The sequence below is a fragment of the Globicephala melas genome, chromosome 16, assembly GCF_963455315.2.
Source record: "Globicephala melas chromosome 16, mGloMel1.2, whole genome shotgun sequence".
NCBI classification, from domain to species: domain Eukaryota; kingdom Metazoa; phylum Chordata; class Mammalia; order Artiodactyla; family Delphinidae; genus Globicephala; species Globicephala melas.
Genome location: NC_083329.1, coordinates 31,194,161 through 31,211,727, shown reverse-complemented (window position 1 = coordinate 31,211,727; position 17,567 = coordinate 31,194,161). Strand labels below are relative to the sequence as shown.

At 35.8% G+C, this 17,567-nt stretch overlaps 1 protein-coding gene across 10 annotated transcripts in view; it reads left to right on the top strand.

Moving 5' to 3' along the window:
- Window positions 1–17,567, top strand: part of ZNF518A (zinc finger protein 518A) — an 80,864-nt gene that overhangs the window by 13,975 nt on the left and 49,322 nt on the right. For 4 of the 10 annotated variants that reach the window (XM_060286086.1, XM_030865195.2, XM_030865185.2 and 1 more), the window contains 4 exons: window positions 1,891–2,038; window positions 4,768–4,819; window positions 5,355–5,478; window positions 5,620–12,197. In XM_060286086.1, coding sequence (XP_060142069.1) covers window positions 5,748–10,217 — 4,470 coding nt within the window. In that variant the 5' untranslated portion in view covers window positions 1,891–2,038; window positions 4,768–4,819; window positions 5,355–5,478; window positions 5,620–5,747 and the 3' untranslated portion in view covers window positions 10,218–12,197. Of the gene's footprint in view, window positions 1–1,890; window positions 2,039–4,767; window positions 4,820–5,354; window positions 5,479–5,619; window positions 12,198–17,567 lie in introns of those variants that run through there. The other 6 variants (XR_009559268.1, XR_009559270.1, XR_011376777.1 and 3 more) reach the window with 4 other exon arrangements.

Below are 17,567 nucleotides of genomic sequence, written 5' to 3'. Positions count from 1 at the left end.
TTTTTAGTAGCCCTGTTTTAGCCTAGGAGCCAACTGGGGCATGGCATGGGGTTTGTGTCTCATGTATATGGTCATTTAATCCTCTTCTTTTTGGTGTGGTACCCACTTTCTCAGCTGTGTCTGGTATCCTGTATTTCAAAGATTCTGTTTTACTTTATGCAGAGAATAACCTCCAGACTTCTGCTGTGGTTGGGGAACAGCAGTAAGCTTGATGGAGTGGGGAAGAGAATCTTAGCATCTAACCAAAACTCAAGCAGCTTTCTCCAAAATTCTCTTTATTTTATCTTCCTCCTCCTTTCTTCTTCCCATTTCAGAGTGACTTGGTGCTGCCAGTTCCTAAGTCTTTTGAAGATTCAGAGTATAAAATGGGTTAGTTCTTAGTTTGCACTGTCTGCCTGGGATTGTTTTCTTGAGTCTGCAAGGTCATTTACTACTTATCTCCTTTCCAGTATCTAGAATTTTGTTGCTATTGTCACCTCTTCTGTTTCCCATCGTTAATTTTTCTGTAAGGGCTTCTTATATATTTGTCATTTTGCAGATGTTCCTATTCTCCAGTCTTTTCTGCTTTCTTAACTGTGTTTACAAAATATTTACATTTATTTCTCTTTTGTAGATGTTATTATTGACAGATATTTCTCTTATATAACATTATTTTTTTTAGTTCTTTTTTTTTCTGACTGAAATTTGGTTTTTGCTGAAGTATTAAAAATTTTCCTAGAAACAGTGCATATGTAGTATATTCTCTGAATCTTTGCATATCTAAAATTGTGTTTTTCCCTCCCATATGAGAGTTTTCCTGGGTATAGAATTAATTCTTGGGTTAATTATTTTCCCTCAGAACTCTATAAATGTTATTTCATTGTCTTCTAGTGTTTCGAATTGTGAGTAAAATGTCTGATTAATATTGATGTCTGATTAAAGTTGGTACTGTGAATATCTTTTTAGGTAATTCCCATTCCACTCTTTTTTGGTAAAATTTCATTTTTATTTTTTAATTCAAACATTTTACTAGGATAAGTTTAGATACTGAGTTTTATATTTTCCCACTAATAATCTTGCCTGGCATTTTGGGGAGCCTTTGATTTTGAAAATTCAAGGCTTTAAAACAAAAAAAGCAACAACTCCATGTAATTTTTTTCTCCTGTTTTCAAAACCATTATTTCTCCCCCATCTACTTTGTTCTCCCTTTCATGGCAGTATGTTTTTTTTTTTTTTTTTTTTTTTGCTGTGTGGGGGCCTCTCACTGTTGTGGCCTAGCCCGTTGCGGAGCACAGGCTCCTGACGCTCAGGCTCAGTGGCCATGGCTCACAAGCCCAGCCGCTCCGCGGCACGTGGGATCTTCCCGGATCGGGGCACGAACCCGTGTCCCCTGCATCGGCAGGCGGACTCTCAACCACTGCGCCACCAGGGAAGCCCGGCAGTATGTTTTATTTTTGTTTTTTGTTTTTCTCAGTATACTAGCTCAGGTCTTAGTGACATTGCCAATCACTACTTGATTTTTTTTTTTTTTAAGCTTTCTCCGTTTTCCTCCAGTAACTTTCATTGTAGTTATTCGTTTTCACTGCTGGTTGAGAGAATGGGTGAGAGGTTTCTCTGAGTGTTCAGATTATTTTCCCTTTTTTGAGCTGCTGCATCCAGTGATGTTTCTGCCTGCTTATCTTTTTTGATGGCATTGGGAGTTGAGATGTATTGTTGGAGAATAAACCAAGATTTTCGTAGTTGGTTAGATGAAGTGGAGAAAGTTAATGTAATTTTCTTCTGACAGCTTAGAGTTAGTAATTTACTTACATTGAGAAAAGGCAGCACTCTTAAACAGAACAAGATGGCCATGGATTTAGGAAGATGTATCTTTGTTCAGAAATGATGTCTTCTTTACATCTCTCCTGACAGCTGGTGCTAGCAACCCCCAACTGTGTCTGGTCTCTGGACCCAGCTCAAAGCCCTGGATTCATTCTCTTCCCATACCTCAGCCTGAGCCTTCTGTCACCCCAAAGGGCTTCACACAAGCTTCCTCTCAAGCCCTCACTTCTCTCACAAGGTATGTTTAGGAGAGGGAGTGGGTGGACTTGTTACTTTTTTACTTAGGGCATAATAGATAGATACTCATTGAATATTGGTTGAATGAATGTCTCCTAGTGTGCTTCCTCTTTAAAAGTGGTGCTTTAAAAGTGCTGCTTGATCAGCATTTGTTTTCACTCTTCTCTCTCTGGACCTTTTCTTTCCAAACACCTTGTGGCATAGCTGTGGAATGTGTTTTAGTTTCTTGCCATTTTGTAGGATTTGTTTTAATTATATTTTTTGGTTTGTGTTTCAGTTGGGAGAGGGAGAAAATCAAATGGCTTGAGTTGCTATCTTGATGCAGCAAACTCTGGGTTACTTTAAAGGGCCAGTCATACTTTAAACAAATAGTATTATTTTAAGGCTTGATGAGATGTTTTTCAAGTCTTATGAGATAATAATACATATATGTAAGGCAGTAATTTAAGTAGGAGATTTAAAATCAGTAATCCTTGTTGGTGAGGTGTAGAGATTGGTCTGTAGTGAAAATAGCATTAGCTAATAGGTTGGAAGATTAAAATTATAATAAAATTTCTTTCCTTTTTTTTTTTTTTAATGGAACACATCTTTTCCCCCCCATAGATGGCAACCGTAGTATAATTTGCTACCAGGTGTCATCTTTGATTGCTTCCACATAAAACAGGTTGAAAAAAATAAAACACATTCTCCAAACTTAAAATTTGAGGGCAAATAAACCCCAAAATACCTAAAATGCACAAACTCTCTTAAAGCTTCATTATATATGCCATACATTAAATATAAAAAATAATGACATTCAACATCAGTTAATTAGCAGTTATCAGACTTAAGTAAAAGCTAAGTGGATTTCTTAATGAGGTGGTCCCTTTTTTCAGCATTGTTTTTTTTTTTTGCGGTACACGGGCCTCTTAGTGTTGTGGCCTCTCCCGTTGTGGAGCACAGGCTCCGGACGCGCAGGCTCAGCGGCCATGGCTCACGGGCCCTGCCGCTTTGCGGCATGTGCGATCTTCCAGGACCGGGGCACGAACCCGTGTCCCCTGCATCGGCAGGCGGACTCTCAACCACTGCGCCACCAGGGAAGCCCTTCAGCATTGTTTTGTATGTGAGGAAGGGGCATGTACACTAATGGGTGAACTCTGTGGCGTCTGTTTTGGCTGCCATGCATCCTACTTAACTATTTTCTATTTTTTTGTATTAGAAGCTTAAGGTTGCTGGATGATCAACTCTGAATAAGCAGTATATTAACTTATTTGTCCTGCCTCTTCCTTTAGATTGCGAGCTGCAGTTAAGGGTAGGGACCATGTTTTTGCATCTCTCCATAGCACTCATCAAAATGCAACACATTTATAGTAGGTATTTTTTTAGTAAGTATTAGTTGATGAAGTTATTTAAATCACACTGGTTGTCAAACTTTGGGATATGTGTTTTCTTCTAAGAAAAATTTTAAATTATATAGGTATTTTGAAATGAAGTTGATGGTATTTAGAAATATTATCAAAATATGTAATTTTTTAGCATTATACATTTTTGGAAACATAATATTACTATAAGAAGCAATTTGCCTTTTGTAATGAAACCTATGATACAGACTTCTCTTGATTATATATAGAAATACAAAAGCTTGGGTATGGATAGTCTGGAGTGACCACAATATGGTATCCAAATGTGGAAGAATCATTACTTAATGTGCTTTAAAAGTTTCACATATTTGAGCCCCACCCTCAGATTCTGGTATGGTGTAAACTCCATAGATGACCATGATGCTTGTCACTCACTGTTGAGAATGTGATACTCTGTAGAGAATCTTCTCAGTTGGTGTGAAGTATCCACCAGGTATCATTGAACTTTTTTCCAGCCATTTATTATTATTCTTACTTTTGAAGAAAAAGTCTTTACATTTAGCTTTAAATAATATAGTAAAAAATTTAATATTTTTTTTACTGTATTAGGCATGGTATGTAAAAAAATTTTTTGTCAGTAAACTCATACCCTTCTAATGAATTTATTTTCGAGTCAGCATATATATATTTGAAAAATATTGAAGGTGTTTTTTAGACCCAACCAAAAGTTTTAAGTTTGAGAAATATTCAAAGGGCCTCTTAGTAGTAATGTAAAGTAATTTAACTTTTAATTTTATTCTCTCAGAAGGGATTTTTAAAACAGTGAAGTTCCTAGTTACTTAGATTAATTGAAGTTTAGAGGTGAGACCTTTGGATAGACATGGACGAAGCTTAATGTGATTTATACTTTATTTTTTTAGCTTACCTAATTGTATCTATTACTCATATACATATTTAAGACCATGAAAGTAAGAAAATGTAGTACTGCTTGATATATTTACTACTGAACCTTCAGTAGTCAGATTCCATTCTCAGCAATATATTGTCACATCCTTTTTTTTTTTTTTTTTTGGCCCTGCTGTGTGGCATGTAGGATCCTAGTTCCCCAACTAGGGATCAGACCCGCACCCCCTGCAGTGGAAGCATGGAGTCTTAACCACTGGACAGCCAGGGAAGTCCCTGTCACATCTTTTTAACTCTACTGTTTTCTGTTCCTCTGCACCTTGAATCATAATGTCTCATACATGGTGATCACATACAGTAATGGTGGTAGCTACAGTTTATATAGTACTTTACAGAATTCTGTTACTTATGTGTCCTCATTTAATCTTTACAACAACCCTGTGAAAGGGGTAGGGGAAATACTAATTTTTTTTTTTTCATTTTATAGATGAAGAAACTAAAACACAGAGATTGAGACTTGTCTAGAGTAACACAAACCAGTAAGTGTTTGAATTAATGGAGGCAGCTAGTAATGGGTACATTCTAATCTGCCAAGGGCTTGCCTTGCTGCCACCTGACTTAGTTCTAGGGACAAAAAAAGCCAAAATGGTAGGGAATCAGAAGTAGTAGCTAGACTGAGGAGTACCCCAGGGAAATGTGTTACTCCTTTTAATTTCTTCTTTTTTTACCAGTTATTAATGCTAACTTGAGACAGCAGGCAATGTCTTTTTGTTATTGTTGTTTAGGTGAATGAAACTTTTATTTTAAACGTAAATTATCCCTGAGGCACTAGGGAAGTAGAAAATCTGCAGAGAAGTCTGTTGAAATTCTCACAAGGTAATAGCTATAGGGTCAACTAAGTAATTGAGAAAGTTAATGGTATATATGTACAATTGGAACCATGTGTGTCAGTGGAACTTAAGTTTATAGGGCTCTCTTGTTGAGATTTTTAAAATCCTGTTTAAAAACTGTAGTATCAACTCTATATAAAATCTTAGAGCTTAAAGGTGCATATCCAATTGTGGTTTTCTTTAGATGAGGAAACTGAGGTGCAGAGAAGTCAAACCTTACCCAGTATTACAGAGCAGAGCTGGAAGTAAAGCTTGTATTTCCTGAGATCCAGATTAGTGTCATTTCTACTTCAGACTATTACTTCTTGGTAAGCTGTTCTTAAAATACTAAATAGGTCTTTTCTGTCTTTTGTTTGATCAACATTCTTGCTTTGTGCCAAAATAAACTTAAAATATGAATTTTACTGATACTTCTGTGATGAAAATTTCAGTTCTTTGTTTGATTTTAGGTGAGTTAATGTGGGAAAAGTCCTGGTATTTTGAAGATGTCTCGGCACAGTATTGTTTCCTGTTCAAATTACAAGTAACTTCAAGAGTTTGCAGGAAAAAAAGAAATTGGGATATTTTTGGTTAAATCATGCCATCTGAACAGAAACATTTATTTTTTGATGAAAAACAGAATACTTTAAAAAGAGATTATGATGTGAAAAATGAGAGAGTTGATACTATCAGATCAGTACTTAAACCAAAAATTTCAGAAAGTAGTTTTCATTATGAACTAAAAAATGTGAAAATTGTTTTGCCGAAGATAAATATTCCAAATGAGGTCCTATTGAAACATGAAGTTGACAAATACAGAAAATTATTTCAGCATAAACCACAGACTGCAAGAAAATCTATCGGTATAAAGACTGTAAGCTGTGTAGAGGAGTGTATGTTACTCCATAAGTCTGAGAGAGTTGAAGAAGAAGGTATAAAAATGTCTGCAAAAATACTCAACTTCAACTGTTTGAAGTGCCGAGATAGTACTCGGTATAGCCCAAATGATTTGCAGAAACACTTCCAAATGTGGCACCGTGGTGAATTACCTTCATATCCTTGTGAAATGTGCAGTTTTTCAGCAAACGACTTCCAGGTATTCAAACAACATAGACGAACCCATAGAATTACTTTAGTAAAATGTGACATTTGTAACAATGAGAATTTATATACTTTATTAGACTTGACAAAGCATTTTTCATCCACACATTGTGTAAATGGTAATTTTCAATGTGAAAAGTGTGAATTCTCCACCCAGGATGTTGGCACATTTGTTCAGCACATACATAGACATAACGAAATCCTTTATAGATGTGGTAAATGCCATTATATATGTTTAACCAAAGGAGAGCTTCAGAAGCACCTTCATATTCATTCTGGTACGTTTCCCTTCACTTGTCAATATTGTAGCTATGGTGCTACCAGGAGAGAGCACCTTGTAAGACATGTTATAACTTTGCACAAAGAACATTTATATGCGAAAGAAAAACTGGAAAAAGACAAATATGAAAAAAGGATGGCAAAGACTTCAGCAGGACTTAAACTAATATTGAAAAGATATAAAATAGGTGCATCAAGGAAGACATTCTGGAAACGTAAGAAAATCAACAATGGAAGTGACAGAAGTATAGAAAGAAACACTCAAGTGCTTAAAAAAGTGAACAAAACACAGGCTAAATCTGAAGACCAGAGCCATCTTGTTCAGGAACATATAAATGAAGAAAAGGATGAAAGACTATACTGTGAGAATAATGATAAACCTGCTGAGTCAGAGTCAGAAAAGCCAACTCTTCTGTCCACTGGGCAATGTAACGGAGCTGAAGAGGGATCAAATTCTACTTCAGGTTTCTTGAAGACTGCTGTACAAGGACCTACAGTGTTAATGGTAAAAAATAATAGAATAACAATTCCTGCTAACTACAGTGCTAAGTTTATGGGCTTTAAGATGGTGGATGGAAAACAACATATTGTAATAAAACTGTTGCCTACCAATAAACAGAATTTATATTCACCAGGCTCACAGTCAGGTGCTGTAAGGGACAATACTGCAATTTTGCAACCCCAGACTTTGGACACTACTGCATTTTTAACAGGAGTAACAACTGAGTTAAATGACACAGTTTACATGAAAGCAGCTACTCCATTTTCATCTTCATCTCCTATACTTTCAGGGAAGGTAACTTCAGAAAAAGAAATGGCTTTGCTATCTCAAACAAGTAATATGCTTCCAGCAATGGATGATGGAAAAAGTGTTTCTCCTTTGCCAGTAACATCAGAATTGAGCACAGCATCGGTGAATTTGACCACAAAAGTAGAAACGAGAGAGAATGTTGACTTATGGGGAAGTCATATTACTCAGTGTCACCCTGAGGTATCAGGTAGTGCCATTAAAAGTCAAGATAAAGTCACCTGTACTACCAAACCAAACTCATACAACAGTGGAGATATGCATAACTATTGCATTAATTATGTCAACTCTGAGTTACCTGTTGAATCTTCCAACCAAGGATCATTACCTTTTCATAATTACTCAAAAGTGAATAATTCTAATAAACGTCATAGGTTTTCAGGGACAGCAGTGTGTGAAAACCCTCAAAGAGAATCTTCATCAAGCAAGACAGCAGTTCAACAGCCAATAAGTGAGTCAGTTTTATCACTAGTGAGGAAGGAGAGCTCAAACCCAGATAGCCTGTTAGCATCTATTAGTCGTTTAAATACTAAAGATGGAACTTTAAAAGCACAAGCTGAAATTGAAGAACAGTGTGTTTTAGAAAAAGGACAAAACATTGATGGGCAGAACCTATACACTAATGAAAATCAGAATGTAGAGAGCATGACTGAAAAGCCTAAATGGGATGACGTTTCTAGTGTTGAATCACCTATGATGCCTAGAATTACATCTGTTTTCTCTCTCCAGAGCCAACAGGCGTCAGAACTTTTGCCACCTGAAATAAACCAGTTACTTCAAGATGTATTAAAAGCAAAACCTGATGTAAAACAAGACTCTAGTAACACTCCAGATAAAGACCTGCCGCTTCATTGTGACCAGTCATTTCAGAAACATGAGGGAGAAGACAAAATAGTTGAATCTTCAAAAGACTTGAAAGTACAAGGCTTCTTTCCAATTCCATCTGGTAATATGGGGATTAATGTGGCTACAAATTATCTGAATTTAAAATTTAGTGGAAAAGAAAAACAAATGTTGTCAATGTCACAAGATGTGAGAGATTCAGAGAAGACTCCTAGAATTTCTGGTTTTAGCACATTACTTAAGACTCAGTCAGATGCAATAATTACACAGCAGCTTGTAAAAGACAAACTACGAGCCACTACGCAAAATGTAGGTTCTTTGTATGTGCAGAGTCCACTTGTAAATTCAGAACCAAAAAAGGCTATCTTTGTTCAGACTCCAAAAGGCTTTTTTGTACCATTGCACGTTGCTAACAAGCCTACATTACATGTTTCAGGAAGACCACTTCCATTGGTTAATACACAAGGTGTCCCTGCCTCTCTCCTTTTAAACAAGAAACCTGGGATGATTTTAACATTTAATAATGGGAAACTTGAAGGTGTTTCTGCTGTCAAAACTGAGAATGCTCAAGCTTGTGGAACTACAAGTAAGGAGCCTTGCAGAACACCTTTTTTAAAAGTAGAACCAAACAGTAATTGTCTAACCCCTGCACTTTGTTCCAGCATTGGCAGCTGTTTGAGCATGAAAAGTAGCTCAGAAAATACTTTGTCATTAAAAGGCCCTTACATTATTAAAACGCCAGCAAGTTCTTCAGTGAAAGGTGTTCCTGCTCCTAATACAGTATCTGAGCATCAGGGCACTAAGTTGAATATCTCAGATTCAGTAAAACAGCAGAACAAGATTTTTCCAAAACCACCTCTTTACACTCTTTTGCCTGATGGCAAACAAGCTGTTTTTTTAAAGTGTGTGATGCCAAATAAGACTGAGCTGCTTAAGTCTAAATTAGTCCAGAATAGTACTTATTATAAAAATATACAGCCAAAGAAACCTGAAGGAACACCACAAAAAATATTGCTGAAAATTTTTAACCCTGTTTTAAATGTGACTGCTGCTAATAATCTGTCAGTAAGCAACTCTGCGTCCTCATTGCAGAAAGACAATGTACCATCTAATCAGACTATAGGAGGAGAGCAGAAAGAGCCAGAATCTTCTAGAGATGCCTTACCCTTATTACTAGATGATATGATGCCAGCAAATGAAATTGTGATAACTTCTACTGCAACATGCCCAGAATCTTCTGAGGAACCAATAGGTATCACTGACCATTCAGAGGCCAGGGTATTACGGTGTAAAACAAATTGTAGAATTGAGAGAAACTTCAGTAAGAAAAAGACTTCGAAAAAGAAATGTTCAAGAATAAAAACTCATGAAAGAAGTAAAGATTCTGAAACTTCCTTTGTATCTAGAAACAGAAACTGTAAACGCAAGTGTAGGGATAGTTACCAAGAACCTCCAAGAAAAAAAGCATTACACAGAAAGTGTAAAGAAAAAGCAAAGCCTGAAGATGTCCATGAATCATTCGGATTCAGCAGACCTAGGCTTTCAAAAGATTCAGTCAGAACTTTGCGGCTTTTCCCCTTCAGTTCCAAACAGCTTGTGAAATGTCCTAGGAGAAACCAACCAGTTGTAGTTTTGAATCATCCTGATGCAGATGCCCCAGAAGTAGCAAATGTAATGAAAACTATTGCTAAATTTAATGGACGTGTACTTAAGGTTTCATTGTCAAAAAGAACTATCAGTGCGTTACTGAAACCAGTTTGTTATAACCCTTCTAAAACAACTTACGATGATTTTCCCAAGAGGCACAAAACATTTAAACCTGTTAGTTCTGTGAAAGAAAGATTTGTGCTAAAATTAACTCTCAAAAAGACAAGCAAAAACAATTACCAGATTGTGAAAACTACCTCTGAAAATGTTCTGAAGGCTAAATTTAACTGTTGGTTTTGTGGTAGAGTATTTGACAATCAGGATGCTTGGGCTGGTCATGGTCAGAGACATTTAATGGAAGCTACTCGTGATTGGAACATGTTAGAATAATTTACTGTAATTACCAAGGAAAAGAAAAGTAAAAGTACCTTAGAAGAAAATAGTGGGTTGAATTACTAATGCAGACATTTTTTACTTCAATATAGTACCTGAAGTTAAACATTTAAAAGTTGACTATATTTCCATGGAAGAGCAAAAGTTTTAGTGTGATATTTGAAAATGCTGTCAGTGCACATGTAAGTTTTGAAAGAAACTAATCAGCACAGATATACCTTGATTTAATTTTTTAAAATGTGTTCTCGGGAAGTTAGGGCTAAAAATTTTGATAAAACAGTTTTCCGAGTTTAGTGACTCTTAGTAGAGAGTAACAGGTGACAGCCCCATTCCCTCTCTTCTTCCACCAGCCTTATGATTCTGATAACTGTAGCTCCCCTGAAGAGGTTGAGAGCTCTTTCATTATGGAACTGAAGGAGTTTCTCATCATTTGTGAAGATACTCTAAGAGAACTTGGGTAAAGAACTTACTCTACATCTGCAAAATGTAGTTCTTTTGAAGGTAGTTAAGCTCCTTTGAGGGTACATTTAACTCACTACAGTTACACCTCATATGATGGTTGATAAGAGTTTTTGACAAGCAGATCTTTTTTCCTTGTAAGCTGTGTTACATGTCATTGATTGGAACACCCTTCCAAGGTGATTTTCTTTTTCTAAATGGCTCTCAAGCGTTGCAGTAGATGGGCAATCTCGAGAGAAGAATTAAACTCTTTGTCTAGTTTGAAGTTCATTTAAAGAACTTGAACATTTTTTTGAATTTGGTTATATTCCCCAGTGATTCCCTTCCACAGAACTATGTTTATTTGATTTAAATTGTTTGTCCCCTCATAAACCAAGTGGCCAATTTTTTTCTTGGTTGCCATCCCTTTAAAAAGAGTGAAACATAGAAGCACTTCCAAGGGAATGGCTTTTCTTGAAAATTAAAAATTATTCCTCAGAAACGATATTTTGAAGTAAGATTAGCAAAGCAAATCATACTTTTGTGTTTATTATTAGTGTCTGAACATGTCCACATTGGGACAAACCATTTTTGTTAGCAACTTCTCAGTATGACTGACAACCCAAAGCAGATTACTGATTGTTTGCAGTTGGAAATTGAAGAAGCATTAATAGTGGACTCAGTGACAGTGCATAACACTTCAGGACAGATTCCGAAGGGATATGCCCAACAGGTAGAGTTTTAAAATGAATATTTTCATGACAACAAAATCATCAATTTAAACTTCCCACTTTGTAAGTTTGAATCAAATTTTGTTGGACCGTTGGACAATGGAGTTCTTGTATTAAAAAAGTACATACTATATAATTTTTGTTACATTGTTACTACTAGTGTTATGACATTTTCATTGATTGAAAACTTCAGGGCTCCTTTTCTGTATATAACAAAGAATTTAAAACCTGTACATATTTTTGTACCTTTCAGTTATGTAAATTTTGCACAGAAAGTTTTTGACATAAAAAGTTTATTTTCTTTCAATTTAGTTCTGTGCATGCACTAATAAAACTTGTCGTTTAATTTAAAAGGAATATGTAAGACTTTACCCATGTTATTTTTTTGGTTTTCATTTCAGATGTACAATTTCTTTTTTTTGATAAATTCAGTTTTCAGGGATTGAACACTATTGTTAGCAAGTGCCTAAAAGATGTGAAACAGTTTACATACGTCAACTGTAACATTAGGTCCCAAATGGGCCCACTCCCCCAATAATTTTATTTTAAAGAAAGCCATACATAGATGCTTCAAGCTATCTTGCTATGCACATTATACATGTACTGTTTTTGTGCAGTTTGTCTACTTTCTTAGAAGTGAAGTATTTTTTGTATAAAACCTGTTACAATTGTGTTTCTTAAATTGAGCCTAAGAACGGAATTGATTGGAAATATGCGGTATATATTAATAATGTATATGGTGTTTAAAGAATGGTAAGCATTGTTAAAATCTGTAACGAATGTCTTCTTCAATTAAATTTATCTTAAGTTTGTGTTTACATAATTTTTTTTACTATGATGAAGTCAAATGGGAATTTTATTCTAGTGGGAAATACTTAGTTTTCAAAGCTTTTTTTTTTTTTTTTAATGCTAGTGAATGCAAAATGAAGTTTGGGATTTTATTCCCCAGAAATTATAGGTGAAATTTTGAGATTTTGTTTGAGAAGGGTAACATATATTATAATTTAACTATGCTGGTAAGAAAAGCCACAGAGAGGCTTATGTTCTTCAGTACCCTAATGGCAGTAAAACTGAAATGTTGCTCTGTTATGGTTAGATCTATTATGATGCATCACCTTCTGTGAATAGAGGAGAGAGAAGGAACTGTCTTGCCAATGTTTGCAGCACTATAAAAATACATTTCAGAATAGCCATACCAGTAAAAAAAAAAAATCTAATGTCAAGATACATACTTTTTGCCTTAAGGTTTTAAAAGCTATTTTAAAAAGCTTCATGCCCCAGATACTCTAGTTGATACCTTTTATGAGTTTTTTTGTTTTGTTTTGTTTTTTAAACTAGGTTATTCTGAAGGAGGAAAGCCTGCTTGGAGCCTCTTTATTGCCAGAGCAGAAAGTCTGAAAATAAAACCCTCTATCCTTTCTTTCCTTCTGGCTGAAAGTTAGCTAAAGATGGCTTTCCAAAATATGATATTCATTAGTTTGAAGTTCTTATTACAACTGGAAGAGTTAGTGTTATTTTTGCAATCCAACTTCTGGGTCAGGAGATTTTCATTTTTTCCTATTTGTTCTTCTGCATTGAAATGGGCCTCACTATTTGTCATTCACTTAAAATAATAGTTCAACTTTTACAGTTTGAAATATAATTTCAATACTAAGCATTCAGCACAGATTGAATTCTAATAGTTTTTTATAAAAATTTTTGTTTTCATTAAGGAGTCAGGTATTTCAGTAAAGGGTCAGACAAATAACTTAGGCTTTGTAGGCCATTAGTCTCTGTTGTTAACTACTTTGTCATAATGCAGAAGCAGCCATAGATGACACATGAATGAGTTTGCCTGTATTTTAATAAAACTTTGTTTAAAAAAAACCTGTCAGTGGGCCAAATTTGGCCCATCAAATGGTTTACCAACCCTTGCTTTCTCTCAAAGATCGGTTTTTAGATTGAGATTTTTATTCAAAACAGAAGTTTGATATAGTTTTTTTTTGTGATATACACCAGCTATATAAAAGTTACAAGTATAAAAACTAAAATGTATGTATATACAGTTAACCAAGGTAGATGTATTTGTTTGAAAGTGAAGTGAATGTAAAGGTAATGAAAATAATTAGTGGGTGAAGTAGATAGGTCTTTTGTGTGCTAAGGGTAATGCAATTTATGGAGAGATTAAAAATGAGATCAGTTGCTGTGAGAATTTATGTCCAGGTTAGATGAGAAGTAGATACTAGTTCTTTTAGTGACTTGAAATCACTGGTGAGAAAAAGTAATAGGAATTCTTTAGGATGGGGGGAAATGGAGGTTAGCTGAAAACAGAATGTTGTATTAATTCCATGCAACTCACTTCAGATTTTTTCTTTTCAGTAAGATTCCTTTTCACCATTGACATCTGCTTACTTAGGATATGTCCCATTTGTGTTGAGGTGTTGGCTCTGTTCCTTGTCACAGCAATTTGTTACGATCTTTGTTTTCAGCAAAGTGCCTTGGGGATCTCACCTGGTAAAACTTGCTGGGGGATGTTAGTTAAGAGTGCAGTATTTGCAAAAGAATTTCCCTATAATGGAGAGCTGAAATAGGATCAGCTTTGTTGATTTGGGTATTCATTGCTTTAAGTATGCTTCCTTTAATAACTAGACAAGAAGTAGCCAATATCTTGGAAGAGGTGTTTGATAATCTTATTTGAATTATTTTTTGACTATTTCTCTGTCTAAAATGACTTCTGTTAATAAATGCCCCAAGTTTAAGAATCTTTTTTCTTTAAAAAGTGAACATCATAAATTATCATAGTGTAAACTTGAGTAATGTAGGAAGAATGTTAATGTACATCAATTTTGAAAATCATGATTTTAGTCAATGCCAAGAATGTACTTATAAAAAATACTAATGCCTAGTAGAAACATTTTTAATATGTTAAAAGAAGAATTCTTCCTTAATAATTTAGAGTCCTTCAACCAAAAGTGAAGGTTATATTCAGGTTGCAACTCAAATTGCCTCTTTCAATTAAGTAGTGAAACATAGGTGCCTACTGTCATCAATTATTTCATAACTTATTGCTATGTTATTGTAGGAAAGCAAAATGAAAACTTGGAGAGAGACCAAAATACTATTTGCAAATGACTTTATTTCAGTATTTTGAAAATCCAAGAGAGTACGTTGAGAAATAGTTTTCTGAACACTTAAGAGTAATCATTTGGGAGGCAATAAAAGAAGACCCATTTATAATAAGAGCCACAAAGTAAAAATTGTGTGAAGCTTCCAAAAGAAAAACCACAGAACCTAACTGGGAGAAATACAGTGTTTCTGGGTGTAAGGTTAAATATACTGCTGTTCAGAAGATCTCATTTTCCATTCTTGTGCCCCACAGAAGGCTTGTATTGAATAAGGTGGTGGCGGCTGGGTAGTGGTGCCCATTGCCCCATTCCTAATTCATGCAGTATAAAAATCAGGACAGGGCAGCTACAGAACTGTGCAGTCCCCCTTTCCCTCACAGCTCTGTTATAAGCGACTTAACCTGCTCTGGTTGGATTGGCAGTCATGTGGCAGCATACATCTCTCCCAGCTTTCTTGGGGCAGGAGAGCTATTGTATGTACATTCAGCAGCTGGTGAACCTTGGCACATTCTAGTCTCCTCCTATGCCTTCCCCAGCCACCAGCACAGGTGTTCCACAGGGAGTATTCAGGGAGCATTCAATGTAGACCCAGTTTCTCAACATTCCCCCACCCCACAACCTGCTCCATAGCACAGAGGCACAGGGGTCCTGTTCAGGGCAGGGTTGGAGTGAACTTCAAAGATTTGGTAAACAGGCTGTCTGGGGCCTGACTTTATCTGGATCAGACTGGAGCAATTTATACCCTATAGTATTGTTGAAAACAATAGAGCAATCATCTAGCAGTTACTGAAGGCTAACAGTTGCTGGTGATACCACTAGATATCACTGAGAAGCTTAAAGATGAGAGAGAGAGAGAGAGAAAGTCTGAATAAAACTGCAGACGTCCTTTGTAATCAGAAAGAATGTGTGCATGCTCAAGGCTGCAACCGCATAGGAGCAACACTTGCTGAATGTAGGGCAAATCTTGTAAACTCCCTAAACAGTGAAAGCAGCCTCCAAGTCACAGATCCAATGGTAAAGGGTGTAAATCTCTTACTGATTCAGGGGGCTTAAGCACAACCTTTGATCAATCTGGCTGGTTGCTAGGTGGTGTTGACTTGAAAGCAACCCCTAGGAAGTCAGGCTTAAAGATAAAAATGAGGGGGAAACAAGTTGAGCAGTGACAACAGAGGGTGCATACTGTGAGGGGAAAAAGACTTGGTGAATTAGTTTAGCCAAATTACTAAAAACAAGTCCAGAGTGGGCGAGGAGTATGCAGAGATCCTACAATATGTTACCTAAAATGTCCAGCTTTCAATATAAAATTAGACATTCAAAGAAACAGCAAAGTGCGACATATGAGGGAAAAAGGCAATAGAAACTTCCTTTGAGGGGTACCAGATGTAGGATAAATGTTAAGCAGCTATTATAAATAGGTTCAAAGACCTAAAGGAAACCAGATTTAAAGAATTAAAGTATACTGACAATGTCTCATCAAATGGAAAATATTAAGATAGAAATTACAAAAAAAGAATGAAATGAAAATTCTTGAGTTGAAAAGTACAATAACCAAGGTGAAAAATTTACTAGAGAGGCTCAACAGTAGATTTGAACTGGCAGAAGAATCAGCAAACCTGAAGATAGATAGAAATTGTGAAATATGAAGTACAGACAGAAAATAAAAATGAAGAAAAACAGTCTTCCTCACACCACATACACAAAAATTAACTCAAAAGGGAGTATAAACCTAAATGTAAGAAAAAACTATAAATCTTGTAGTAGAAAATACAGAAGTAAATATTTATGACCCTTGTTTAGTCAAAGCCTTATTAGACTTCTTCTTTGGTGTCATCACCAAAATCACAAATGAAAAAATAAGAGACAAAAGATGTGTGGAATTGCATTACTATGTAGTGTCCTTTAAACCTGAAGAACTTTTTTTGTAGAACAGTTCTGCTAGCAATGTTTATCTGAAAATGTGTTAATTTTTCTTTCCTTTTTGAAGGTTAGTTTTGCTGAATATAGAATTCTTGGTTGGCAGTTTTTTCTATGCAGAACTTTGACTATGTCATCTCACTGCCATTTGGCTTCCATGGTTTCTGATGAGAAATCAGCTGTTAATCTTACCGAGAACCTTTTGTATGTGATGAGTCAGCTCTCTTGCTGCTTTCAAGATTCTCTGTCTTTCAATAGCTTGATTATGATATGCCTTGTGTGCACATTTTAAGTTTATCCTACTTGAAGTTCTTGAAGCGTTGTGGGTTGATAGACTAATGTTTTTCATCAAATTTGGGAAGTTTTTATTTCTTTAGATATTCTTTCTGATGCTTTTTTTTCTCTCCTTCTGAGACTCACTTTTTTTTGTTTGTTTGTTTTGTTTTGTTTTGTTTTTTGCGGTACGTGGGCCTCTCACTGTTGTGGCCTCTCCTGTTGCGGAGCACAGGCTCCGGACGCGCAGGCTTAGTGGCCATGGCTCATGGGCCTAGCCGCTCCGCAGCATGTGGGATCTTCCCGGACCAGGGCACGAACCCACGTCCCCAGCATCAGCAGGCGGACTCTCAACCACTGCGCCACCAGGGAAGCCCTGAGACTCACTTTTTAATATGCTGTTATGCTTGATAGTGTCCCACAGATCTCTCAGGCTCTGTCCATTTCTCTTCATTTTTTGTGTTTCTGTTTCTCAACATGGGCAATATCAATTGACTTATCTTTAAGTTCATGGATTCCTTCTTCTGCCTGTTCAAATCTGTTGCTGAGCCCCTCTAGTGAATTTTTCATTTCAGTTATTTTACTTTTCAACTCTATAATTGAAAGTTCTAGAATTAAAAATTCTTTTCATAAATTCTATTTATATTCTCTATTTGGTTGAGACATCATTGTCTTACTTTTTTTTCATTCTTTAAACATAGTTTCAGCTCTTTGAACATATTTAAAATAGCTAAATTAAAATCTTTGTTTAGAAAATCCAGTGCCTGGGCTTTTTCAGGATTTTTATTGATTGCTTTTCTGTGTGTCTGGGCAATACTTTCCTCTTTGTTTACATGCCTTGCAATTTTTTTGTTGTAAACAGGACATTTAAAATATTATAATGCGGC